The sequence below is a fragment of the Zeus faber genome (genome assembly GCF_960531495.2).
Source record: "Zeus faber genome assembly, chromosome: 2".
Lineage (NCBI taxonomy): Eukaryota > Metazoa > Chordata > Actinopteri > Zeiformes > Zeidae > Zeus > Zeus faber.
In genome coordinates, this window is record NC_137189.1 from 32,777,416 (window position 1) to 32,804,486 (window position 27,071).

Here is a 27,071-nt window from a genome sequence, read left to right on the forward strand (position 1 = left end):
TCGTCAGATTGGCTTGTTTTTCATTTCTGATTCATACAGGAAAGTGAAGCTGTTTGGTAAATGGATTAGAATGAGCTAATGGAACACTTCATTCTGCATGTCTAATTTCACAATTTATGAAAAAAAAATCGAACTTATCATTAATAACAGTAAATATCTTGGTCATATGTAGAGCGAATAGTTTGCTATGTTGTTGCAGTGATATGTTATGTTATGTTATATCACACACACACACACACACACACACACACACACACACTTTTATCAATGTATTAATTTATTACTAAGTAACGAGGACCGGTTGGCTATCCTTGAATTGATTTGTTCTACGTTTTAGTGTTAAAAAGCATTCCAACCTCCTCCGAATCCGCGGTTTCCTCCGTGTCCTGACTGGTTGCGACCACCGCGTCCTCCAAAGCCGCCAGCGTTGCTCCCTGCGCTCGTCTGCCGATAGTCACGCGCTCCGAAACCACCAGAGAACCTTTCCAATCACATAAAGAAGTTTTGCTGCAGTCCATGCCCATCTTTGAAAGCATTTCAACTCATTGCTTTTAAACATCGAGTCTCTCATTGAGCATCAGAACATCTGACATTAATAGTTGCTTTCGTCATAGTCTCATTAATGTGTCATACATTGATACCTAAACAACTACATGAAAGAAGACAATTTTATGTTATTATGACTGGATTTACACATTCAAATCCTATCATATGTTTTCACCAAGATATTGATGAAAATGGTAGATTCCCCTAGTTCCCTACAGAGTAGAGGTAGAAGGGATGGAGACAGAGTAGAGATAGTGTAGTCTGCAGGGCAGGAGGGGTGCGAGTGATTTGGGTTCGACTTGCCTAAAGGACTCGCACCCTCAACCCCACAATTTTAACTGCAACTGCCAACGGTACACACTGAGCACTGGGGTTTTCCGGGGTGGCCGGTCGGTGTGGGGGCGTGGTTGGCTTGCGGCTGGTGGCTTAAGGTGTGCTGCACCGCCAGGTGACTGGGGGTGGTGGAGGGCCTGTATATCTGGCGGCCTGCTGGCATCGGCGGCGGGCTAACATGCAGGTGCCCCGTGCCGAGCACACGCCACTACGTGTATGGGCTCTCTGCGCTTGCGGCCGGATGGGTGTTTGGTCGGCTGCGGTGGGACGGGCCTCGCCATTACGTAGGGCATGGTTGGGCATGGGAGTCCTGCCGTCTCGCCTGAAGACAGTTCGGTCGGCCTGTCGCCGTGGGGCCGGGATCTGGGCCTGCGGTCCGTGCCTGGCGCCCGCGGCGCGGTTCTATGCCTGCGGCGCGGTTCTATGCCTGCGGCTGCGTCTTGCGCCTGCACCTGGGGGTCGGTTGTATGTGTGCGGCTCTGGGGTGTGGGGTCTCCTCGTGCTCCCTGGGACTGGGTAATGCTCTTCGGGGCTGGGCGTGGCGCCTTGGCCCTCTGGGGGCCCGGGGGTCTTCTGTGACCGCAGGGCAGGGTGCTCGGGGCTTTCCTGCGGCTTCGGGGCCCTTTCCGCTGCTTGGAGGCGTCACAAAATAATACCGACCTTCTACACCAGAACCAATGGGGATAAGTCATGTACACTCACCGGTGGACAGCACACACGTTACACTCAAGATTGTAGTTCTAAAACACCCCCCCCCCCCCCCCCCCGGTTGCATTCCTCTCCTTTCCTCCTTCATTTGCTGCCATAACTATGACATGAAGAGGCCACGTGACCAGTTGTAGTTCCAGTTTTCCTGGACCTAATTCACTGTTTTTCCAATCCATGTTGTCCAATGTTCATATTTTTGTGTAAAAGTTGTTTGTTTCTATTTTTATTTGTCTCACCCGTGGTGATTTTCCCCCTTTTGGAGTAATGATCAGTTGTTTTTGACCCAAACATGATAAATAGTTCTCCAAAGAGGGGTTGGTGATGGTTCTCCATAAGCAAAAATTGTGCTCCTGTCATCCTACTGGTCGTCCACAGGACAGAGTCATTGCAGAAATTCTTGATGATTTAAGAATTAATAAAGAGTTGCATTGCAGGTTGAGAACTTGAACTCCACTTGCAGACTAACTCTGTCCTGAATGCAATTGCATACAAATACAGCATGCTGTTATTTATAAAAATAAATAAGTAAATAAAATAATAAAAGGAGGTAGAGAGAAAGAGGTACAGTAGCGGTAGATATTTTCTGAAGCAATCTCAAAAGTTAAACACATGTTTAATCTTTCCACACAAGGCTCTTAAAGACACACACCTCTTAGAGCGCCCTCTGTTGGTGCTCTTGTGTTGGTGTTCGTAGGCCAGGCTCTCCAGCCATGAGGGAACTTCCTGTTTGGCCTCCACCAAGATGTCCAGGAGGTCTTTCGTGATGTTGCCGTTCTTATCGTTGAAGAAAGACGTGGCCAGACCTAAAGGAGAGGAGACATGGATGATGACTGATACTGTGCTGTCATTTGCAACAACATGAAATAAAAATAATATAAAAGGCATGTTTTGGTAACCTGGGAACCAGAGAAATCTACAAGCTCATGTTGCATTTGCTCTGCAGAGTAGAATGGCCACCTTCCCATTGAAAGATATTTTCGCTAGACTTTGTCAGCGTCGAGCCAATCCAAACCATTTATCGAATATAAACTATATATTATCTGGAGGGGTTTGATACGATGATACAGAGGAGTGCCGTTGAGGCATTCTCATAAACAACCAAGATGGCTGCCGCTGATGTGGAACGGTCTCATGAATCCACTATCACAACAGTATTAAACAAACTGGACGGCATATTTTCTCTAAAAAGCTTTGGTTGATAAGAAAGATGTGTTTGCCGTACTTCTGACAGGATTTGGTAAAAATTTAATTTACCGACTAACTCGCTCAGCACTACATCATACTATACCATCATACGATACTCTGATTGGTTAAAGGTCTATCCAATTGCATCCAGAGACATTTTGGTGCACGCCCGTTGGTAACGCCCCTTTGAAATCGAAAATGAACGGAAAGATTCCAGACTAATACGCAAATTTGCGATTTAGTCAGGCGAATGGCGAATGTTTTTGACCTTTATCAGTTAAACTGAATATGGTCTTGACTGAATTTAGTACAGTCAAGGCCATGGTACAGTCAAGTGTACTTTGTGATGAATTGCTCTTAGAACTTTGCATTGTCCATTGATATCGTCAACACATACACACAGCTGTAGAACTTACCCAGGTTCCCCACGCGCCCTGTACGGCCAATGCGGTGCACATACTCCTCTATGTCACTGGGCAGGTCAAAGTTAATGACATGTTTCACATTGGAGATGTCCAGACCACGGGCTGCAACCTAGAGAACAACATGTTTTAAAATTGGATCATTCCCGTAGAACAGTAGTAAGGCAGTAGTACAAGAACAAGGGGAGAACTCTCTTAGTCTTCCATAACCAAATAAAAAAAGAAAAGAACGCCAGGTTGGAATCCAAGTCGAATCATCCGTCTTGTAAATATTTGCTCAATTTTGACTTTTCTTTCCTTGTCTAATATTTTTTGGAGGTTGTGGTTTGTTATGGAGACTTTGGAACTGGAACCTTGAGACTTGACTTGGACCTATGTTAAGGTGACCAAAGTGTTCTTGTGATACCAAAGCATACTTCCATGTGAGATCAGAGATCACAAATTAGACAGATATAAATGAGTGAACCTTAACCAAAAAAAAACACAAAAAACCCCCAAAAAAACACAACATAAATTAGGACAGATGCTGACCGCTGTAGCCACCAGGATGGGGCAGCGTCCCGATCGGAACTGATGGAGGGCCTCCTCTCGGTCTCTCTGGGAGCGGTCACCATGGATACTGGTGCAGGCGTAGCCCTCGCGATACAGGAAGTCCTCCAAGGCGTCTGCTCCTTTTTTGGTCTCCACAAACACCAGGGTCAGTGAGTCCTTCCCTGTATGAGAGAGACAGATTACAGTTTTTATTTTTTTAATCAATCCCCCTTCATCTCTTGCAGTTCCTGTACGTCAAGAGTGATCGTTTAAGAGCAGACCAATGAGAGCAACGTGGTGGCACTGGCAACTGAAACAAAACAACAGAATCCATGCAATGCTGCTACTGTATGTCAAGTTGGTCAGAATGATCAATATTTAATTAATATTGATTAATAATAAAAAAAACAAAATAAATATGTCCATCCGTTTCTTTCTCTCTTAAACTGTAACTCAAGGTTACAACCCGTATACTCACTAGTCCAACACAAAAACAAAACATTGTATAAGAGAACATTATACACATTGGGTCAGGTGATTTCTTTAAGTATGTGTCTTAGGTTGTGTAGCAATATATAATACACTGCCGAGCTTTAATAATGTCCTTTTACTGAAAAGGGAAATGGAAGGAAAATTATAAGGGATGATCTGTTCAGACCAATTTTGGAGCAACATACATCAGGTGCATTTTCTTAAACAGTGCTTTGGCTCATGGACAAATATTTTATTGTGAATACGCACAGAACAAAACATTTAGAATAAATGCAGTACAACGTAGAGGATGGAACAAATATGAATTAACCAGCTGGATGGTGAAATGCAAATAGACAACGACAGTAAGGTGCACCATGTGTTTGATGGAATTAACCCAAGAGTGAGTGTACACTTAACATAGTGGATAAATGCCACTAATGTACAGTCTAAAAACAGCACCTCTGACCCTATCTCAACTAAAACTACATGTTGTTGAGCTTCCCAAATGCTCCCTGGGATTACATAAAGAGGCCATCACTCATGATCCAAAGCCATGATTCTCCTAGAATCTGGATTATATTTTGCACATGGACAAATGCACATCCACTTTAATTTGAAAAGAAAGAAAAAGAAAAAAAAAAAGAAAATAAATAAAAAAAGGAGGGGATTAGAGAGAAGGGGAATTAAAAGGCGAGTCCAAGTCTGGCAATCTATGGCACAGTTCGGAGAAAATTCCTCCACTCCTTCTCCCCAGAACCTTGAACATTCTGTTTCGCTTCCCCTAATAGAACCGGGTCCATTACTGTTTACTTCATTTACAAATTCCATTTCCTTCCCAACTCAGAACTGTTATCAATTTCTAGGGCGATGACATCATCGTGCATGCCACCCTATCCGCCCCAAACCAGCCTTTTATGCATATGTCTTGTATGACAATTTGGTCATAAATCCATCTATGCACATCCAACGGTTTCAATCATTTGTACCTGTCATTAACATGTCATAAAATAAACAACTTTATAACTTTAAACTTTATAAATAAACTTGACTTATGCCAGCAGTGAATAGTCATAGCACTCCGTTAGCGGCTCTAATAAGGTGAAAAAGGCATCCCTGGTACACATTAGGAAAAAAAATAGGAAATAAACAAATGGCTCAGCTAAGATCAACAGGGTGTGTTGATTTATTGGCAACGCACCATTTTGCATCACAATAGCAGGCGATGCCTATTACAGGCCAGTAAGCTAAATGTGAGCAAAGTGGATTTAAAAAGGAAAATGAACAGGGGTAAAAAGGTTGTTGGACAAGCCAGTGTTACACTCTGGAAATCCTACTTATTTGTACCACTGCCTTAGTGGTTTGGGTCCATTTTTAACATACACCATTAGGTTTTCGAACAGTCAAGTTCAGTTTGCAAGTTAGGAAATTGTTATGCTGTTCAGTGTTTGGTGAAAATTGTCAATGTTTCACTGATGGTTTATTACGGCTGTGCCTTGTTACGCTGTATATGTACAATATATTAGTGTGCCAAAATCGGTTAATGTTGCCCACGTATTCTCTTTGGTTTTCTAGGTTTTCCTTTCATCGTAACATATTAAGGTTATCAGTATTTACTCTAAATTATTTAGTATTTATTAGTAAATTTGCTTCAAAATAAACAGATTTGGGGTTCAATCCAGGTATGGCAGGGCTTAGATTTCTAAAATTTGATGGGCTCTAGAATTTGGCCTACAATTTTAATGCCAGTGCAGACCTTTAGATTCTGAATGAGTGCTCCTGCATCAGCTGTAGGTGGGCGAGGGCCCGATGGTGAGAACACAGAACCGAAGGGTCTTCAACCGAGAAAAACAAAACTAGAAACAGGCACGACTGAACTAAACCCGAAAATAGAAAATGAAAATAATGAGACTAACATCCAGAATGCAAGAGATTTATAGCAAGCCAAAAAAAAAAAAAAAAAAAAAACTTCATCAAGCATCTGCAAGCAAAAATAATAGTGATAAAACAATTAAACTCAAATATGGAGTGAAAGAGAAAAGGTTCCTGAGTGAACGTCTTACCGGGTTTCTCTATGGGGTCTCCTGAATTGTCCTGTACCTCGCTGGGGATCACTTTAGAGGACAAAAACCACACCAAACCAGCGACATGTCACACCACCTCAAAACACCAACACAATACCATGTGGGAAATTCAACAGTGAGAATACTGTGAACCAGCATTGTAGAGACTCCTGCGTGATCATTTTAAACTTGGTGCACTAACCTAAATAAATAAATAAATGTTATGTCCGCGTTTGTTGTTTCTCCAATTCTTCTCTTTTCTAGCTGCATTCTATTTTCAGAATGAAGAAGACTTTACTTCCACTTTCAGTGGCTGTGATTAGCTTGAGAGAAAGAAAAAGTGCACTCAATGAAACTTTGCATGAGCTAGAAGTAAAACCAAATTGCTGATGAGGAAACGTTTGACACTGAAATAACTCCAGACGACACCGTTACTGTTGACACTACCTCCGTTGACATTTTAAACGTTGCCAACAGGCCCCGAGAACAGGGGAAATTTGATTGCCATATTTCTGATTTAACATGCATCTGGTTGCTATCAACAGCAGAATAATTTCATCTCATTATTCGGGCCAGATTCACTTTTAGTTGGAAGGCAGGAAAGAGACACCGTAACCATCTAACACACTAAAGCATTCACACATTTTGAGTTCTTATTGCTTCTAAGATTTTAAACCATCGCAGTGCAAATGGCACTTCGAGCGAAATGTGGATGGTTAACGTTATGTGTGGATGTGCTTGGGTTTGGCTTTTTGAGACCGGCTGGAAGACACAGGGTACCAGGTCAGATGCCAATAAGGTTTGCAACTCAGGTGTGTTGGCATCAGTTTGTGTCAGACTTAAAGAGGTCTTTGGTCTCAAGGGATAGGTTCACAATTTTTCCAACCCAGTCCTAATTCAAATGTTGGTTGCCATCGGTTTTAACTGTTCACAGCACAACCTTGCTGAACGTTTTACTACTGAAAAACTTGCGACTCTGCTGCAACTTCTCTCTGTGTTTAAAGGTGAAAACCACCTACTGTATGTCCAGCATTACAATGGCCAAATCTTCCCACACCCCCCAAGTTGTTGTGTGATCCATAGAACCAATTCCTTTACTTCTCTGTATCCGAGGACGGGGTTAATCAGGCTATTTGAGGTTCTGGGATGCATTGCCGATGTGCACTTATGCTACGCCCTCTGGAGAGCCTCAAAGCTCAAGTGAATTGAGCAGGGAAGGTGGAACGCCAAATAATAGACATCACAGCCAAGGTGGCGTGCTATCGCGGTATCGTTGATGAAGAGTGAGGTAAACGGAAAAGGTTGCTCAGAGACGAAGAGGTGCAACTTCCTGTTTCTAGTCACTTACACTAGCCCAGATGTAGGAAAAATAGCTATATAGCTGCAGGACAGTGCTACGTTTCACCAGTAAAGTGTTCAGTGAGGTTATGTTATGAATAGAGCTGTGACGATAACCACATTACCGCGGTTACGTCACGCGGGATTGAGCTCATTGCCGTCATCTCCAGGAGGATGACAGGAGAATATGAAATATAAACACAATAATCATTGCTCAGTTATCAAGTGTCTTCCATGCTATATTCAAGGACTTCTGGAGCAACTGAAAAGGGCTTCCGAGGTGGAAGGGACAGCCCATTAAACATATGGTGGATTTCTTTTGTGTGTGTCCGATTATTATTCATTATTTGTAGGGCTGGACCCGATGCAAAATTTTGTCCGTCGAATCATATTCGACTGCTCAATGCGAATATAAACGGGGCACAGCTGTCCGCGACTGGGGCGCCCATAGAGCTGTGTTTGCGTCGATTCATACATAAAAATATATTTATGATTCCCCTTATTTATAATTCCTCATTGTTATCCTTGTTCATTTTTGTAAGCTTCTGTTTTATCCTGTTATTGTAATGCACACCGACTGACAAAAAAAATACATTAAAAAAAGTGTATGAAAAATAGTGAATCTATCCGTAAACCACACAGATTAAGAGCTTTGCCTTGAAAATTTGCGGGTGAAGTAGTCATTATGTCATTATGTCAAGTACACACATTTGTCTATTTCATTAACACTGTTAATTACAAATGCGCAACAGAGACCTTTGCCTGTGTTTGTAAACTAGGATAATAAACCCCAGGAAACACGATTGAGCAATACGCCCTCAATTGTGCCACCTGAGTTTCAGTGCGACTGTTACATGCTCCACCTAATCGCATAGTTCCACTGAAATATTAATAAAGTCTCTGAAAAAAACAACAACAAAAAACTTTCACATTTGCTTGAGAAGCATAACATGGAAATACTCTATGGGTTAGAACTGATAGGCGTGTTCCATGTACGAATTTTCATGCCACCTCCTCACCTGTGGCGTTGAGCAGGTCCAGGAGGAAAGACCTCTTGTCGCTCTCCTCCACCCACACAACCTTCTGCGTGATGTTCTCCGAGGTGGAGCCCACCCTGCCCACAGCAAGGAAGATGTACTCCTCCAGGAAGTCGCGAGCCAGGATCTGAAAGAAGAAGGCATGCAAGTCATCAATCTACTGCCAGGCGAAGCTACGTGATGGGAGACGATGATTGAATATGGCTTTCTGTTTGCAGACCTGGATCTCTTTGGGGAAGGTGGCGCTGAACATCATGGTCTGGCGGAGGCCCTTTGGCGGCATGGAGTCCTGTTCAACGATGCGTCTGATCTGCGGTTCGAATCCCATGTCCAACATCCGATCCGCCTCATCCAGAACCAGGTAGCTGTTGAGACAGAAGAGGAAGGACACCATAGCTATTAAGGAGGCATGACTCAACAGCCAAAAATGACTAACAGGAAGGAATGTTGCTGTCCTTTGGTTTTTAAACCAAAATGTAGACCTAAAAATATTTTAGTCATGACATAATTAATGATTTTACAAAAAATATTGAGCAAACACTGCACGATTAACATAATACAGAATGATCCAAAGATAGGAGAGGGCCTCAAGATTCGGTCTCCTCCTTATTCATAATACAATGTTACTACATCTTTATATCATAAAATAAATTATAATTCCATACACTGTACGTCAGACTTCAAACTTGACGTCCATACTTTGGCGTCCATATCTCATTACATTAGACCAGGGGTTCTCAGACTCTTTGGCTGGCGACCCCTAAAAAAAGTTTAAAGTTTTGTGACAATGTCATTCTGACTCGCAGATGTTCAATCAAACCACAGCATAGTTAAGTCCATGTACAAACCCCCATGGAGTTGGCACCCCGTGTGATGAAAATATTACCGTTCGTGCTGCGTTTGTGCAAATTTGTGTCGTAAAAATTTGCATTTGTGCAGCTATGGTTTTGATATATTTAACATTTCATGAGCTGTTATTTAACTTTTATTATCCTTTAACTGTTATTTCCCATTATTGTCCATATCACTCGAAAATAGTCTTGTTTGTTCCATGTTTGTGCTTTGGGTGACCAAACGTCCTATTTAATAATAAAAATAGTTTAAAAAACTGTTTCCTTTTGTGTATGCATGTTCAGAAAACCATCTGGCAATCCCCAGAAAACATTTGGCCACCCCCCTGGGGGTCGGTACCCATAGGTTGAGAACCCCTGACTTAGACAACGAAAAGCATGCATTCAGGTATGATGAGATTGGTTTGAGACAAGATATCAGTGCTTTAACTTACTTTTAACTTAACGCATCCTGTTCATACTATAGTAGGGGTTTCACAAACTAGTTAGTATTATTACCACTAGTCAGCGCTATTGGTTGCAGTCAACTAGTCATGGACAACATCATTTTTGCCAATCTCACCAGATTTCCAATAATTATTGTACTAGTAAAAAAATATTATAATATGTATTTACATTTATATCTTAATTCAGCTACGTAGTATTTAAAATTCTCCAAATTTGAAATGCCCTCTCTAGTGAGCCTCGCTAGGGTGTTTAGTTTTTTTTCGTCCGTTCTGGGCTACTGTAGGAACATGGCAGTGCAAAATGGCGTGGAAGCGTACCCACTTCCTATGTAGATAAACATGGCTCATTCTAATATCACGCCAACACAAAGGTTCTTATTTTCATGGGATTATACAGTAATTAATACATACTTGTGAATATTATATTCCATTTGTTCAACACAAATTGTGTAAATTCAACACAACGCTCCTTTAATTTACAAAATACAATTTTCATTGTTACCATGAACTCCTCTCTCTGCATCCTTCTTACACAATAGGTAAAAGACAACTACTTGATTACTATTATGAAAAACCTGGCAACGAGTAAAAATCTGTAGCCGTGAATCGCGTCTTGTATATTCAGCAATTTTTGATTTTCTATGCCAATTGTCTCTACAGCAATGTCAAATTCCTTGTATATAAAAATGTACTTGGTGACATAAACGTATGCTGGTTCTTCTTTATCACCCCCTAACTACCCCTTATTCCCTGCTCCCTGCCAGAGAAGTACCATCGAATCCCTCTCTCACTTGCAGTAATCCAGGGCGATCTTGCCCCTCTCCATCATGTCCACCAGCCGTCCAGGTGTGGCCACCAGCAGGTGGCAGCCTCGCTCCAGGTCTCTGATCTGCTGGCCGATGTCGGCTCCACCGTACACCACGCAGGGCCGCACATGGGACCTGTATGCAAACTGTGGTGGGGGAGACATCCAAGTAAACACACAAACAAAAATATTGAAATTGAATAAAATTACTATGGTTTAATTTCTTAGTCCAGTTGATGTTCATGGGAGTATGCAAGTATTTTTAATTTGTTTATACTAGGATCATTACTCAAACCAAAGAGAAAGGGGAGAGAGAGAGGTGGGTGGGGGGGGTGTAGCGGGGGACACATGAACACAAATATTTTGTGCTGATCAGCAGTTCCCCTAATCCAGCCTGTCTGTCTGGTAGAGCAGACTTTTAACACAACCACACAAAGAAAGCTGGCTCTCTTTATCGCTCACTCACCTTCCTGGCTTCATCGTAGATCTGCAAGGCCAGCTCTCGGGTCGGGGCCAGCACCAGGGAGATGGGGTACTGCTTACGACGACCATACTTCCCGTTTTCCTGAATGGAAGACAAAGACACTAAAATGAGAATAAAGTATCATTATATATATATATATATATATATATATATATATATATATATATATATATATATATATATATATATATATATATATATATATATATATATATATGAGAGCTAGAGAGAGAGAGCGAGAGCGATTACATATATGCATAGGCATAAATGGATCATTATCATCACATTTTGTGTCCGGAGGCCAGATTTCACGGAGAGAAGCTTTTTCTTTTTGACCTATTTATGTGTTAGGTTCACCACCAAAATCATATTGGAATCGTTGAACAGCTCTTAAAAACATTTTATTTTTGATTATGAGAAGCATTTTATCCCTTAGACTCACCATTTTGGCCTTGACCTAAAGCCCAGAGTTTTGATATTTATATACTTTATATTTTACTGACAAAATACCAAATAATTAAAACCTTTTTAATATATGTATATACAAAAAGAGTCAAAAATTATTAAATGTACATCGAACTGAAATGTTCTATCCATTACATCTAGTTTATCATTTTAAGTATACCTGTATTATAAGAAAATGCCGTTAATAAAGTTGTTTTAATGAACAGTGGCTGGCTACAAAAAAACTTGCCTCAATTAGACAAAAACTGAAGTTTTTCCCCAGCACATTTTTAATGATACGTCATGACGGGAATTACTTTTTCCCCTAATATTTCCTATGATAATGATATCCGAGAAATAGCAAATATTTAAATCCTGTAGAATAAGAGCTCAGCCATAATCCAATGTTATATCTAGACAAATGGTACAGGGGGTTCTCGTTTGAACATCTTTGAACAGTGGCCATAATGAAGGATGAAGAATAACCCAGAGAAACTATAGACAGATAAATACATCGAGATGAAATAGCTTTTACACAACATGGACACCAACACACTTTTCCCCTCACCTGCCCGGAGGCTTTAGCTGCGGCCAGAGCGTCACCGGGTCCGTCGTTGTAGATCTGACTGAGGATCGGCAGCAGGAAGGCTGCGGTCTTTCCAGAACCTGGATTCACACACACACACACAAAATTAAGGACACCATTTGAAATGTGGAGGAGAAAACTTGTTGGAGGTCTACTTGAAAGAAAGTTGGGACATGTCCAAGACCTTACTCCAGCTTTGGAGACCGACAAATCAGTTTCAAAACAATGATGCAAGATCTTTGTGCTGGGCTTGACATTACACTTGCCCAGGGCAAGTAAACTCTGTGTTCAGGCAAGTGGAATGTCTCATGCCGTTGTCTGATAGGGCAAGTAAAAAACAAATTTGAGAGTAACGGCAGCTTGTGAGAGGGGCTGGTATGTGCTCCACAAGAGTAGTTAACGTTATGGATATGATTTGGATTGTGATATCAAATATAAGATAATAATGTTAAATGGAACATGATGCTGTGATATGATGAGTAGAATCAGGAAGTTAGATCAGAGAGGAACATCCTGAGCAGATGTGGAGGGCGGAGGAGAAGAGACACTTGCAGTAGTGTTGAAAAGAGACAATCTCAAACTTCAAACAAGCTGATTCTTACAGCTATCAAGCATTTCTTTTAACTATGAAATTGTATGAAATACTTTGTTCATATTTATTCCACAACAAAAACGGACATTATTACAGTATAGGCACAAATCAGCACATAAAACTTCAGCAGAACACAGGAAATTAAGTGTTTGAAGCTCAAAATTTCCCAGGGGAGGACCCCCAGACCCCGAGTTTAATGTGCTCCTCCCCATGTTTATACAAAATGTACGCAACTAAGCAAGGTGGAGAAGGGGCCTCAAATAGGTATTGCCTGAGGCCTCCAAATCACTCCGCACAAACCACAGACAGACTTTTAAAAGAGCCATTGTTTGAATAGAGGAGACAGTTATTAAATAGATTTTTTTTAATAAAATGTTGCCACTCTTATAAATGTTTATTCATGTAACTTTAACTGTATTCCTTGCAGAAAGTTTAAAGGTTTGATTATTTCCAAGCTCTGTCACATGCTGAGCCATGCCCAAGATCAGGGGTGGGCAAACTTTTTGGCTCGAAGGCTACATTACGTTTTAAAAACTGACCGGCGGACCAGACCATTAGTAGATGAGGTGAAAAATGAGAAAGCATAAAGTGCAAAATATATGTACAATCTATTTCCTCTTATCCCATTTTTTAATTAATAAATTCATTTTAAAATAAAAAATACAACAACTCAGCATTGATGGATTTAATGAGAACAGTGTTGTTGGTCACCCTTTTTTGCCAGCGCATCAAAATCTGGTGCCATTTTCGTTGTGGAAATTCATAGGACAGCGCTCAGGTGTTCATCAGTAAGCTAGGCTCTGTGATGTGTTTTGTTTATGTTCATCACACTGAACGTCTGTTCACACACATAGGTAGAGCCAAATAACACCAGCATCTTCCATGCCAACTGTCGAATGTCAAAGTCAATTTTACCTTGAAGGCTTTCATGTTTGAATACATGTGTCCCAACTGATCTTCCCCTTGCAGCTTCCCGTTCAGCTCGTTCATGTGTGCCAGTATGTCCACAGCGAACGCCAAATCAGTTGCAACGGTTTCTTGGCAAATCAGACACACAGCCTTTGATTGTAATTCAGTAAAAAAATATTTTGCAATCCAATCTTTGTTGAAAACCCGACACTTTCAATTTTGCGCTTTTTCGTCCTCATTTTGTTATGGGTGATGCATACACGATGATCAGGTAAAGTGAAGAAGAGTGACTTGACATAAGAGAAGGCCTGGCAATGCACCATCTGGTGGTACCATTAAGTATTACAGGAAAACAACAGTGAAATGCATACTACAAATTTAAATATATTATAGGATTGTTGTTAATGTAAATGCCTCATGGGCCGTAGTTTGCCCACCCCTGCTCAAGATGATTATTCAAAATCTTTGTTCCAAATTTAATTCCAATTTAAAAATTATCATTATTATTTTAATTCAACGTCGTCCATGCTAGTATTTCAGTAGCTTGTTGTGACCCCTGCCGATCGGATCGCCTATCAGTGATCTTGAGTGGCCACAATTGCACGATATGAAAATATAGACGATTGCCCAACCCGTGCACACACGCACGGACCCCCTTTTGCCTTCAGAACTGCGTTAATTCTTTGTGGCATAGATTCAACAAGGTGTTGGAAACATTTCTCAGAGATTTTGGTCCATATTGACATGATAGCATCACGCAGTTGCTGCAGATTTGTCGGCTACACACCCATGATGCGAATCTCCCGTTCCACCACGTCCCAAAGGTGCTCGATTGGATTGAGATCTGGTGACTGTGGAGGCCACTGGAGTACAGTGAACTCATTGTCATGTTCAAGAATCCAGTTTGAGATGATTTGAGCTTTGTGACATGGTGCATTATCCTGCTGGAAGTAGCCATCAGAAGATGGGTACACTGTGGTCGTAAAGGGATGGACATGGTCAGCAACATTACTCAGGTATGCTGCGCTGTTTAAACCATGCTCAATTGGTACTAAGGGGCCCAAAGTGTGCCAAGAAAATATCCCCCACACCATTACACGACCACCACCAGCATGAACCCTTGATACAAGGCAGGGTGGGTCCATGCTTTCATTTTGTTCAGCCAAATTCTGACCATACCATCTGAATGTCGCAGCTGAAATCGAGACTCATCAGACCAGGCAACATATTTCCAATCTCCTATTGTCCATTTTTGGTGAGCCTGTGCGAATTGTAGCCTCTGTTTCCTGTTCTTAGCTGACAGGAGTGGCACCTGGTGTAGTCTTCTGCTTCTGTAGCCCATCTGCTTCAAGGTTCGGTGCGTTGTGCGAGATGGTATTCTGCATACCTTGGTTGTAACAAGTGGTTATTTGAGTTACTGTTGCCTTTATATCGTCTCGAACCAGTCTGCCCATTCTCCTCTGACATCAACAAGGCATTTTTGTCCACACAACTGTCCCTCACTGGATATTTTCCTATTTTTTCCAGACCATTCTCTGTAAACCCTAGAGATGGTTGTGAGTGAAAATCCCAGTTGAAGAGCAGTTTCTGAAATACTCAGACCAGGCCGTCTGGCACCAACAACCAAGCCACATTCAAAATCACTTAAATCCCCTTTCTTCCCTATTCTGATGCTCAGTTTGCACTTCAGCAAGTCCTCCTCACCATGTCTACATGCCTAAATGCAATGAGTTGCTGCCATGTGATTGGCTGATGGGCTATTTGTGTTAACAAGTAACTGAACAGGTGTACCTAATAAAGTGGCGTAAAGTAGTGAGTGTATATTATTCACACCATATTTATCGTAATTGCTACCTGTTAATTGTGTGCTTTGTACGTTAATAAATTATAATAATTATTCAAATATCTGTTGGTTATTTTGAAGTAGGCCTACATTTTCCATTTTCGGACAAGTACATTTGGCTATCGGTCAAGCAAAACATCTCAGCTTAATGTAAAACAAAAAAAAAAAAGCTTAATGTCAAGCCCCGTTTGTTAGAAGGGTTTTTTGTTTGTTTTGTTTTTTAACGCAATAAAGCTCTTGTTTTATCTCTGTTACCGCTCGTTCCCCTTACCTGTCTGGGCGCAGGCCATCAGGTCTCTCTTGGACTTTATGATGGGAATGGCGTACTTCTGGACCGGGGTGGGTCGGGTGTAGCGGCTCAGGGAGATGTTGCCCATGACGATCTCGCCCAATGCCACATCTTGGAACTGCAGAGCACACACAAAAAGTAGTGGTTGTTCAAGATTCAAGATGTTTTCTTGTCGCATACATACAAGCATACATATATGTAGTGAAATGGCATTGCAATGCACCCGGAAATTATGCACAATAAGTACCACCTGGTCATTAACTAACTAGCACAATAGATAGCTGGATACAAGACCGTCTTTGTAAGCGGCCGTGCGAGCATTCAGAGCGCCGCGGATGGATTTATCGACCCACGATTTCTGGTTAGGAAATATCCTTACTTTCACCGTGGTAACCATGCTGACCGCTATCATGGCTATGAAACGCATAGCAACACCCGTAAACTCGCTGACGTCAATGGAACTTGATTGGAACATGTCCCAGTTTGTCACTCATAGCGTGCCGAAGCACGGCCTCTGATTAGTCCGACCGCTGCTTTGCGTCCCTCATCACTACCGTTTCATGTACGATGCGAGGCTTGTAAACAGGAAGCAACAAGATGGCGGTGTGGTCCAATTCCCTGAAAGCGAGACTGTCTTGTATCCGTTTTTGTATGGTGTGTAGCAGTGGTCCAAAGTTCTTTCTCCCCTGGTGGTACACGTGATGTGTTAATGGAATTTAGGCAGAAATTATTTAAGGTTCGCCCTGTTAAGGTCCCAAGCCACCACCACAGCCGCGTCGGGTTTTTTGTTCTTAAGTCCACACAACACATCATATAGTTCCGATAGTGCCGTGTCAGTATCTGCTTGCTAATATAAACGGCTATGAATTCCCGGGGAGGTAGAATGTACGGCATGAGATGGTCAGCTGTTTCAGGTTTGGCAAGCAGGAGTGGAAGAGTGTCTTGATGTTGTTGGGGCTACACCAGCTGCTGTTGATCATGAGGCAGACACCTCCACTCTTGGATTTCCCCGACTCCCGACCTGTCTGTGCGGAACACGGAGAAGGACTTAACCCGGCACCAGCGGGTTCAGGCAGGTCTCTGTCAGGTGAAGGACGCAACAGTTTGTGCGCCGTTGGAATCTTATCCTTGCCCGAATGTCATCAATCTCATTTTCCAGGGACCAGACATTGGCAAGAAGGATCCTGGGCAGAGGCGGACGGTAAGGTTGCGTCTTCATTCTGGTCTGAATGCCGCCTCGCCTAACGCGGTGCTTCCTCCGGCTGCCCTCCCGTGGTACAGGGACTGCATTGTTGTTGTTGATTTGTTTATATCCACGAGTGCATCGTGGTCGTAAGACATCACTGCTGATGAGTTTGACGGACATGTAGAAAAACCTGAGAAAAATACTAAAATGTGCGTATTCTACACAAAGCGTTCGTGCTGGCGGCCACAAGGGACAGCTCCAAGCAGCTTCAATGTCAACATATATTATAGATATATCTATATATAGATATATATCTTTATATAGATATTAATAATGTCTCAAATTCAGAATGGGGTTTGTTATTACATACTTAAGGTCCAGGTTTTCAAATTAAACATTTGGGGTCGTAGGTCAATCCTTTAGTCATTGAGAATGCAAAATTGTTGTTGATCCTGATATGTCAACATTTTCATTTCACTAAAATTTGAGTGGTGAGTAAGAAGAAGATAAACACTAACGTTGACATTTTTATCATCACTAAATTTAATTAAACTATTACATCCAAAGTATCTACATCTCAATCAAAGACTCAACTCTAATTCCAAAAAATGACCGGATGGATTCAACAACATCTGGATTCACTGAATTGATTAGATCATTGTGATTTATCATTTTATCAAATCAGAGCTTTCCCACAAAACCTTTCCATACATCTTTTTCTTTGAGAATAAATTACATTTTGGGCTAGGGATGAAGTTATGGTTGATTGAAACTATTTTGTTTTGCAAGGGAAAAGTAGGATGAAAATTGACCTTAATGTAAACCAAAAAATACCTAAAAAAATACATTTTCTGTAAAGTCACTTACGCTCTCAATGTGGGGTGGGCAGTTCTGGCCCGTGGCTTCGACGGGGATATCGTCGTATTTCTCAAAGTTGATCCCGGTGTTGCTTCCGGAGAACAACTCACTGTGCGAGAGGAGAGACAGGGAGGAGGAGATTCTACGATTTCTACAGCTTTACAAATGAGACACTTTTAATGAGCTTACAATGCAAATGCTTCGTAGAAATAACAGATTTGCTCCAAAAGGAGGCAATATGCGCAGTTCCTCCAGAAAAGAAAATATATGATTTTACTGGTTGACTGGTTTTGAGGTCAACGTTTTGACATTTATCATCCCACACACTTACTGTTCCAGGCGTTCGTTGGGAGGGGTGAGTTTGGACCAGTCGTCGTCGTCCCTGGACTCCTCCACCCAGCGGCTGTTTCCTCCACTGCTCATCCCACCGCGATCATACCTGAGGAGAACGGTGGCGATTGCACTCAATTACCCAAATTTCCCCACTTTGTCTGTAAAGCAACATGTTGTGTTTCTGTTCTTTGCAGCCACATTTGACTAAGCGGTTTTTCCCCCAATTGTCAGAAAGGGGGAAGATGGTTGTCGGTCAGATTTAGTGGCAGGAGGAAGCCGCCAGGCGAGGAATAGTCAGTTTCTTTGCCAAAACAATGGTCAGTGGAAATAGAGATGGCGGAGCATAGAAACCTGTCCTATTAAGCATGTGCTTCCAAATCCCAAAAACCTCAATCAGTGAGAAAATTAAGTTGTAATTTGGTAAAGATAAGTTGAAAGCAAGTGCACAGAGGCTGATTCATGTCCTGTTAGCAAAGAAAATAGATCAATTGGCTTTGTACAGGAGTATGTCAAGCTTTTAGTTTAAACTTTGGAAAGCTTGGTTACCATTTAGTCACATTTTGCAACCAATTTTGGAGACAGTGCTACTAAATACTTTAACTGCTGTAGGAGCACCAGGGTGACTTGCAAACACACCGGCTGTTTTTATTTATTGTTTGTTTGTAGATCATCATCAGAAAATTTAAATCATCAAATCGCAGCCCGCAGAAGCTGTCTCCTCCTCCGCCTCCGGGGAGCAGCGACCCAGACCAGGGGGTAGGCTCTTTTCCCTGGGATAATTACACAATTTGGTCCTTTAATTTGGCTCCACCACTCTTTATCCTTTGTTGTGAGATTTTAGAAAGTATCCCAAAAAATAGAAAAGAAAAAGGCACCTAATTAAGCAAATTTTTTTAACCGAATCGCTTCCTCCCGGTGAAACGCGGTGCTCTGTCCCAGACCACGGTGCACTGTGTGCTTGTGACTTTTTCCTTTAAAAAAAAAAAAAAATGGCGCAAGGAACATGCGCAGAACAGTAGGTATTGAGACAGATGATCCGCTGTGGCGACCCCTAACGGGAGCAGCCGAAAGAGGAAGAAGAAGTTATTTCAGAAAATTGTCTATTACCAAAGCATTTATCAGCCATACAGCTGAAGATGGAAAAAATATTAATGTGTTGCGTTTCATGTTGATTTCAGTGCTACTAAGTTTTGTGCTGGTGCTCCTAAAATTTTAGATAGGGAGCAGCAGTGCTACTAGTGGAAAAGGTTAGTCTGGAGCCCTGTAAGAGAAAAGGGGTTAGAGGGTTCGTGGCCAAATCAAAAACATTACTTATTTTAGAATTTGAAATTGAGAACATACCGTCCTCTATTGCCGTTGCCCCTGTCGGTGAAGAAAGCAGACTTCCCACGGTTGTTGCCGAAGCTGCTGTACGCGTCCTTTACAGTGTTCCATCCACCCACATCTAGACAATAGAATGATATATTTTTATTTTGTTGCATTTGCATTAGATACTCTACAACAGAAGCAAAATACAATTTATATTTGTAAGAAATGCATTTTATTGTGATTAAAATGCACAACACTTAGTAAATCATAGTATACTCAGGCTCTTTGCCATCGTGTCGGACAGAGAGCCGTGTTCGCGTCCGTGCCATATTCCGTTATATATTCTCTTGTAAGGAGGTAGGTGAAGTATTACTTCCAAAAAGACAGCTAGGTGGATCATCTTTCGGACTATGAATGAAATTAATTTTTGCACTTGAAGCCAGAGCAGAGATGGACAGGGATTGGAAGTGGGATTGAACTTTAAACCTAATCAATGCACACCTTTGCTCTCGTAGCCGCCGAAGCCCATTGGCTGCATGGGGTTGATGGGGTTGAAGGCTCCGCCCCTGTTGCCCCGGTAACCCCCTCCACCACCGATGCCTCTTCCTCGCTCCATGCGAGGCGGCCCCCGATTGAACGAGTTCCCACCATTCAGCCGGTTGTCATGGTAGCCATTGACGAAGGTGTTGCGTCCGCCGTCCCAGCCGCCCATCCCATCTGCGACGGAGAAGTGGAGGTGCGACCATGACGGAGAAGAGTGACAGAAAAAACGTTCCATTGGTTTAGAAGACACAAGAGCTACTTCAGCGAAAGGTTAATACATCCTTACTTTGTCATTTTGGATCCATCTGGATTTGGCTACTTCAAAGTGCTAAGCGTTCAGAGCTTTGTATCCAGGTCATCCCGGCTTAGACTACACTTTGATTCCCTCGTCAACCACAAAATGTTTTCATTGTAACAGCTTGTTATTTCAACCAGACTATCAAAGTCAACTCAAAGTGGCAATCCATAACATCGTCTGTGTCGGTGAATTACACAACAAGACCCAGAAGTCCACGGGAAACTGCTACGCTTTCCCGGATTAACCTTGACTCCTTAAGAATTCTGGGGTTTTATTGGTCACTTGAGGTGGTGGGAGACAATTTTGGCGAATGTTCATCTATATCGACAGTTTACTGATCACAACGAACGATGGTGTTTTATCAAATTCACCACAGCCGATTTTCACTTCTTCCTCGATCTTTGCATTGCAGCACGGAACAATGGAAACAGAATATAAAGGAGCACATACATAATGCAAATGCGTTGAATGGCGGTTTACTAAAAGGTGTCAACAAAAAAAAGTATCAAATATGGCATTTATTTATTTTTAAACAAAATAATCTTACGGACTGCCACTTTAAAATTGAACTTTTTTGAGCAGATGCTTCAGATTTAGTCAGTGCCAATCGTCTGCTCTAAGTCACTGAATAAACTTACAGTTGGATGCAGGTGCCATTGCGAAGCCGCCCTGTCTACCGGTGGAAAATGCATTTCCTGCTAAACAAAAAACAAAAACAAAAACAAAAAAAAAATTAAGAAAAAAATGAAGAACAAACATCACCTTCCAAACTCAAAGTAAAGGAACCACTGTAGCACATTTTGCGAAATCATCCATTTTAGTAGCACGCAAATGGAGGTAATATTAACCTGCAGGCCCTAGATCACATTCGGCCCCGAAACTCACTGCCTTGTCAGCTCAGACAGACTCACCGTTTTTGGAAATCTCTTTGTTCCTTAGATGTGGAGGAATGTAACGCCCTGGGAGCGAGAAACAGTGTCCCTTTACAACATCTGTGCATTGTATTCCATAGAATAATCACGTGGATTAAACTTGGTTACTTTAAAGTGCTGCTGACACTATATTAAAGTATGCAAATTACTGCAACTTTTTTTTAAAGCATGTGGTGCGTAAATATTTGCAGAAAATACGAATTTCTTGCAATTTTTTATAATAGAAAGCACAAGTTTATTAATGAATAATGAGGTTTCTAAAAAAAGTTTCCAGTTGGAATGTGTGTCTCTGCCATCAACAAGTAGGCCGAAATTTGAGTGTGGTGAAGATGGTGGAAAAAAAGAGGACGTTTTTGGCAAAACCAAAAACAGCGGAGGAGGTTTTGGCAAAACCAAGAGACTTCATTATATTGTTTCACAACCTTCTAAACTTTTTGAACTTTTTGAATCCTGAACCACGGCTTACCATGGACTTCTTCTTACTCCCCATTAACTTCTCACCGCCCTTAATTTCCTCGTCTAGGCTCCAACCTACAGTAATAGCTTGTCTTAAGGTCTTGTTCCGGGAGAAAACACTTGTTTCATATTTTTTTTAGGCTCGTTCTCACCACAAACGAAACCGCTTTTCAAAAGACGCTCATCAATTCGTGAGATGCAAGGTAAGGGCCAACGTCAAGAACACACAAAATCTTGGGACTACTTACTGCCAGTGCCCCCGCCTTGACCATCTCCTGCGCTCAAGTCTAGTACAGCGAGCTGCGGAGAGAAAGAAACTGTCCTTAAAAGGAGGTTCATCATAGCGATAGGTCTCAAAGTTGAGGAAGGCTTCCCGGTGGCCCCCGATGAACTGCTTGTAACACCACACAACAAATGCAGTTCTGGAAAGGAGGTAGGGTTTGATTTAAACTGTAGACCCTGGAGACGTAGTTCAGTAAGTACTTCATTTTCAAGTGAAGTATCTTCCATCATACCATGACCTAAGCAGGAGCTGAAGCAAAAAAGGCAGCTAAACTGAAAAAACGACATTGTGACTCCTTGATAAAAAGCCCAATTATTCACTTCAGCCCACGGGATGGAAATTCGACAAAATAGCATTACATTTTTTGCAACATTTCTATTGTTGACTTGAAACAAGTATCCTGCAGGTCATTTGCAAGGGATTGATTTCACAGAGGAAAGGCGGGTAATGCCATTTAATATGTAATTCAGCACTTATGGTTGGTACAATGCACAGTTGAATACAGTCACAATATTAAATAATATTTTTTTTATTATAATATTTAATAAAGTTTGAATGATAGATTACGACTTTCGTATCAAGCTGTGCAAAAAACAATGAATTCAATCATAATCATTTGCCATAGTTTCTTCTCTTAGTTTTTCTTTCAGTGTTAAGCACAAATAAAAAAATAATAAAATATCTTATTAAATAAATCTTTAAAAGAGACGCTTGTCTTAAGAAAATAATTCCAAAGAACTTTAAATTGCATTGCTCTGTGTTAGATCTTTTTCCCACTGACTTGTTGGAGAGAGCGGAGCAGCAAACGCATTCCCGCAGTTGTTTGGCATTTTAATTTAACAGCCTACGTCAGCGATCTGAGCTTTTCATCCATTTCAATCTCCCTGCTGTCCATTTTCCTGCTGCACCGTATACCTCTATGGCTGCTCTACATTACTACACAACCGGGCCCTGAGTGAACGCCTGTGTGGCCCAGGCCTGTCAAGTTGCGTTGGCACAACTTTCATTCGTTCTGCCCTCTGGTGTTTAAAATGTGTCAGTGAAAATTAGCATATTTTGATATCGCAGAGCCAGCCATAAGTGGGCAGCCCACTGATCGTGAACACCTTACCACTAATCCTGCAAGTCAATGATGAAATATTAAAAGTAGTGTGATAAAAATGCATGCACGGAATGTGCCTTTGTATTGCAAAAAAATCTACTTAACTTTACAGTAAAAGCATCTGTGTTCAAAAACAGAGGCAGGAAGGCCTTCTGTAAATATCTGACATGCATGATGCACTTGATGCAATACATTTAAAGTGGACCCATTATGCACCTTTTCTACAGAAGATAATATAGGTCTCGGAGGTCCCCAAATATGTTTTTGGAGTTTTCTGTTGAAAAAAAAAAAAAAAGTCAAATTATGCATTAGGGCCATTCTAACGTACCTCTAAATCCATTGTGTTCCTAATGCTCTGTTTCAGTGGGTGGAGCCACCCTCCTGAGGCCATGAGTTATGTGAGTGAATGAGGTATGAGCACAAGTTCCGGGTTCTGTGAGCCAATGGCATTTGAGTAGGGCTTCCCGGTTTCATTGTATTAACTTTGTAACTTTCACTTATTTCACCATATCAGTCCACCAACCATCAGTTTCTAAAAGATTTGAGGCAAGAAATAAGCAATACAGTTTCTGAATCTTCACTCATCCACAAGGCTTACTATTTTCAAAGTAAGTTATGACTTTGGTTGCCCTGCTCCAAGCTTTTGGGGGACATCACACCAGGACTCTAGCACGCTGAGATTTTTCATTTCATGTAAACTTCGGGGGAGAAAAATAAATAAATAATAATATTATAAATAAATTTGCGATAAAAAACACAATTTTAATAGGTTTTGTCTGAAGAAACACACAGTGGATCTGATGGAGCAGATGACCAGATAAAGAAAGTTGACGTCAGCTCATGCCCAAAGTAGAAAAAAACCTTTGAAAACCGAGCATTCAGAATGATCTGAAGCCTGAGCGTTTTGCCCGCAACGATGACTGTCATTAGTTTACCCCAATTTTTGACTCTTTAGTCACATCGAATATGAAACTCCAACACACACACACACACACACACACACACACACACACACACACACACACACACACACACACACACACACACACACACACACACACACACACACAATAGGTTCCCTTTAAATTATGAAGAGTTCAGACTACGTGATTCTGGCCTGTGACAGGGCAGTCAAGAAGGAGAGACTGAGTGCACAGAGCAGTAGCCAGAAACACACAAGATATCTATTTTACTCCTCTGGGTTTTAAATTAATTTACTATTTAAATTCTGCTTTGATTCAGTTTTTACAGTGAGCAAGAATCGAATAAAAAATACATTATCCTGTCCTGCTCATGGTATCGCGTCATTTCCCGTGTCGATTCTAGCATGCGTTTTGGTGACGAGACACAGTTTGGATGCTCGACAGACTCGTCTGGGATTCCTCCTGGGGAAAGATCTTGTAATGTGTGACCCCCTGTCACCGATCAGTCGAGTAATGTGCAAGCACAAGACTCCAGTATTCCCAATCACAGAACAGAACGTTGTGTAGTGTGAACAGTACAGCGATCTGACGACTTTCAAAGTCATGTAGTGTGCCCATGACATAAATCAGGGGCTCCCGAATGGGCTCCGTGGCCCCCTAGGAGCTGAGGATGTAATTGCAAGTAATCTGCAGTGTGTGTGTGTGTGTGTGTGTGTGTATGTGTATATATATATATATATATATATATATATATAATATATGATACAGATCTCTCTCTCTCTCTCTAAACAGAAGTTTTTTGTTTTACATTTTATATATTTTTTGGTCCTCAGAAAATATAATGAATTGAACTAATGAGGGTACGTTTTCTGTTGAGATTTTCACTTCTGTCTGCAAAGGTTATGTTAAATGTTTTACTGATCAAACCTCATTTCGAACCCCATAATTAATTAATAAAAACATGTTTGGAAAAAGTGTTATTTTTTCCCCCTTTGGGTGGGAGTGGACAGTCAGTCAGACCAAGTGATCATTTATAACCGTTGGGAGTTATGACAATTCAAAACAGCATTGAGCCAATGCACGTCACGAACATTTGGTCAACTTGCATTTTCTCCAAACTTCTGGAAGTAGGGGAGGCTCAATGGGATTTTCGGGGGAGCATTTTTGCTGACAGCTTTATTTAAATTACATGGGGAATTGTTTAGGTTTTTGGTGTTGTGATTATGACTGATGGAAGTTGAAATCTGTCACAGTCGGTCTTTGCCACACGGCTTACCGAGATACGGTTTTGTAGAAAGGTACCGATCTCGACGCCGGAGCGCGGAATCCAAGCCACGAAATCATACGATTGTGATTAAAAACAAACCCCCAGACGCGCCGCTGCTCGGCGGCCTGCAAGCGCTTGGCTGGCTTTACACTCCCGATGACGCAGAATAAATGGACGATTTACGACGAGTGCTGGGAGACGTTGCAAACTCGCGGACGGCGACGAAATAAACCGCGCACGCATGTGCGCCATCTCCGAAATCTGGGCAAACACACGCGAAAAGGAGCCTCAGTTCGTTTCGTCCTGGTCGCTCGGGCTCCGCATACACCTCCATTTTATCCGGCACAACAAACGCAGCAGCATTGGAAGCCGAGGGGCGATTCATAACAGCACCGGGGCGGCCCGGGGGAGTTAGGGCACACGGCGTCAATGATAAAAGGGTGCTCAATTCGGCCACGTACATTTCCATATACTAGGAATTTGTCTTGGTAATGGTCGGTGCATTGTTGCGCAGTGAAGAAACGCTTAACAGTATTAAAAAAAGAAATGTAGGGGGGGCGGGGGGTAAATACACAGAATAAACCGTGTACAGGATCAATTGAATTACAAGGCAATAACGGGGGCATCGATTTTAAAACGCGGAAGCCTGTAAAGGATGAATGAACGCGTAAACCAGCGTGTGAGTTACAGCGAACGTGTTCCAGTCGTGATTTATACAGGAGCAAACACACGTGGAGCCATGACATGACCCCCACAGTGCGTTTTGACTTGGCGTTAAACTAACGATTTATTCAACCCCCCCCCCCTTAAAAAAAACCGGACGGCGAGGGCCACTTTGTAGGGTTAGCTCCGTCCTCGCTCGGCACGGCGCAGTCACATTAACGAGCGCACCCCCATGCCAACTAGCACGATACTGTCAGCCCTAGCATTAGCGTCCCGAAGCTAACTGGCAATCAGCGATAACAGCGCGCGTCCAGCACATTCAGAACCACTGTGCAGTCGAAAGAAGATCTTACCTGCTGCTCTAGACCGTGGACATTTTCGACGGCCACATGACTCATAACTATTGAATACGGGGGAAAAATTTTGTCGCCGAAAAAGGGGTCTCTTTGTTTGCCGGGGTTTGATGTAGCGCACTTCCCACTCTGCGCAGCCGCTATTCCGCCTCTCTTCGTCCGATGACAACCGTTCCGATGGGTCGTTGGATTGGTGAACTTTTGCCAACCTCCGCTGTCGCGTCGTGCTTATTTTTTTTTTTTTTTGGGGGGGGGGGGGGCTGCCGTAATTTTGATTGCTACGACGTTGGATAGCACATCCAAACTCAGCTGATGCCGCTTTGCTTCCCAGCTGGTGCTGTGAGTCAGAATAGGGAGCTCCGGGATTGGTCCAGAGCGCCCGAGGTTTCACTGGATATCGCGATATAGTCGATGCCAGGTAAAAAAAAAAAATTGGCAATGAAGTGGAGAAAATGGATAAATACAAATACAAATACAAATACAGAAAGAAAAAAAAAAAGCAGCTCAGATCAAAACAATAGCCCCCCCCCAAAAAAAGTCATAACAACAAATGCTGAACACGGGAATATACAATAAACCTAATGATTAACCATAATATTTAAGAGATTGGCAACATACAATAAACAATGAAGCTCTATAGCAACATCTCACTCTATTTTGATTGTTCGCACGCACACACACGC

At 42.0% G+C, this 27,071-nt stretch overlaps 1 protein-coding gene across 4 annotated transcripts in view; it reads right to left on the minus strand.

Annotated features, from left to right (window-relative positions):
* The window catches only part of LOC307248065 (ATP-dependent RNA helicase DDX3Y-like), a 33,281-nt gene extending 6,664 nt beyond the window's left edge, over positions 1–26,617 (minus strand). Inside the window, exons 1-18 of one of the 4 annotated variants that reach the window (XM_080024271.1) lie at positions 26,389–26,617; positions 22,046–22,097; positions 21,048–21,104; positions 20,070–20,285; positions 19,602–19,704; positions 18,259–18,366; positions 17,937–18,036; positions 15,866–16,001; positions 12,233–12,330; positions 11,203–11,301; positions 10,723–10,883; positions 8,855–8,999; positions 8,617–8,761; positions 6,260–6,310; positions 3,726–3,907; positions 3,189–3,306; positions 2,237–2,390; positions 357–481 (exon numbers count right to left, since the gene is read on the minus strand). In XM_080024271.1, the coding sequence (XP_079880397.1) occupies positions 357–481; positions 2,237–2,390; positions 3,189–3,306; positions 3,726–3,907; positions 6,260–6,310; positions 8,617–8,761; positions 8,855–8,999; positions 10,723–10,883; positions 11,203–11,301; positions 12,233–12,330; positions 15,866–16,001; positions 17,937–18,036; positions 18,259–18,366; positions 19,602–19,704; positions 20,070–20,285; positions 21,048–21,104; positions 22,046–22,097; positions 26,389–26,433 (2,095 nt within the window). In that variant the 5' untranslated portion in view covers positions 26,434–26,617. Of the gene's footprint in view, positions 1–356; positions 482–2,236; positions 2,391–3,188; positions 3,307–3,725; positions 3,908–6,259; positions 6,311–8,616; positions 8,762–8,854; positions 9,000–10,722; positions 10,884–11,202; positions 11,302–12,232; positions 12,331–15,865; positions 16,002–17,936; positions 18,037–18,258; positions 18,367–19,601; positions 19,705–20,069; positions 20,286–21,047; positions 21,108–22,045; positions 22,098–26,388 lie in introns of all 4 variants that reach the window. The other 3 variants (XM_080024270.1, XM_080024273.1, XM_080024272.1) reach the window with 3 other exon arrangements.
* Between the last annotated feature and the right edge of the window lie 454 nt (positions 26,618–27,071).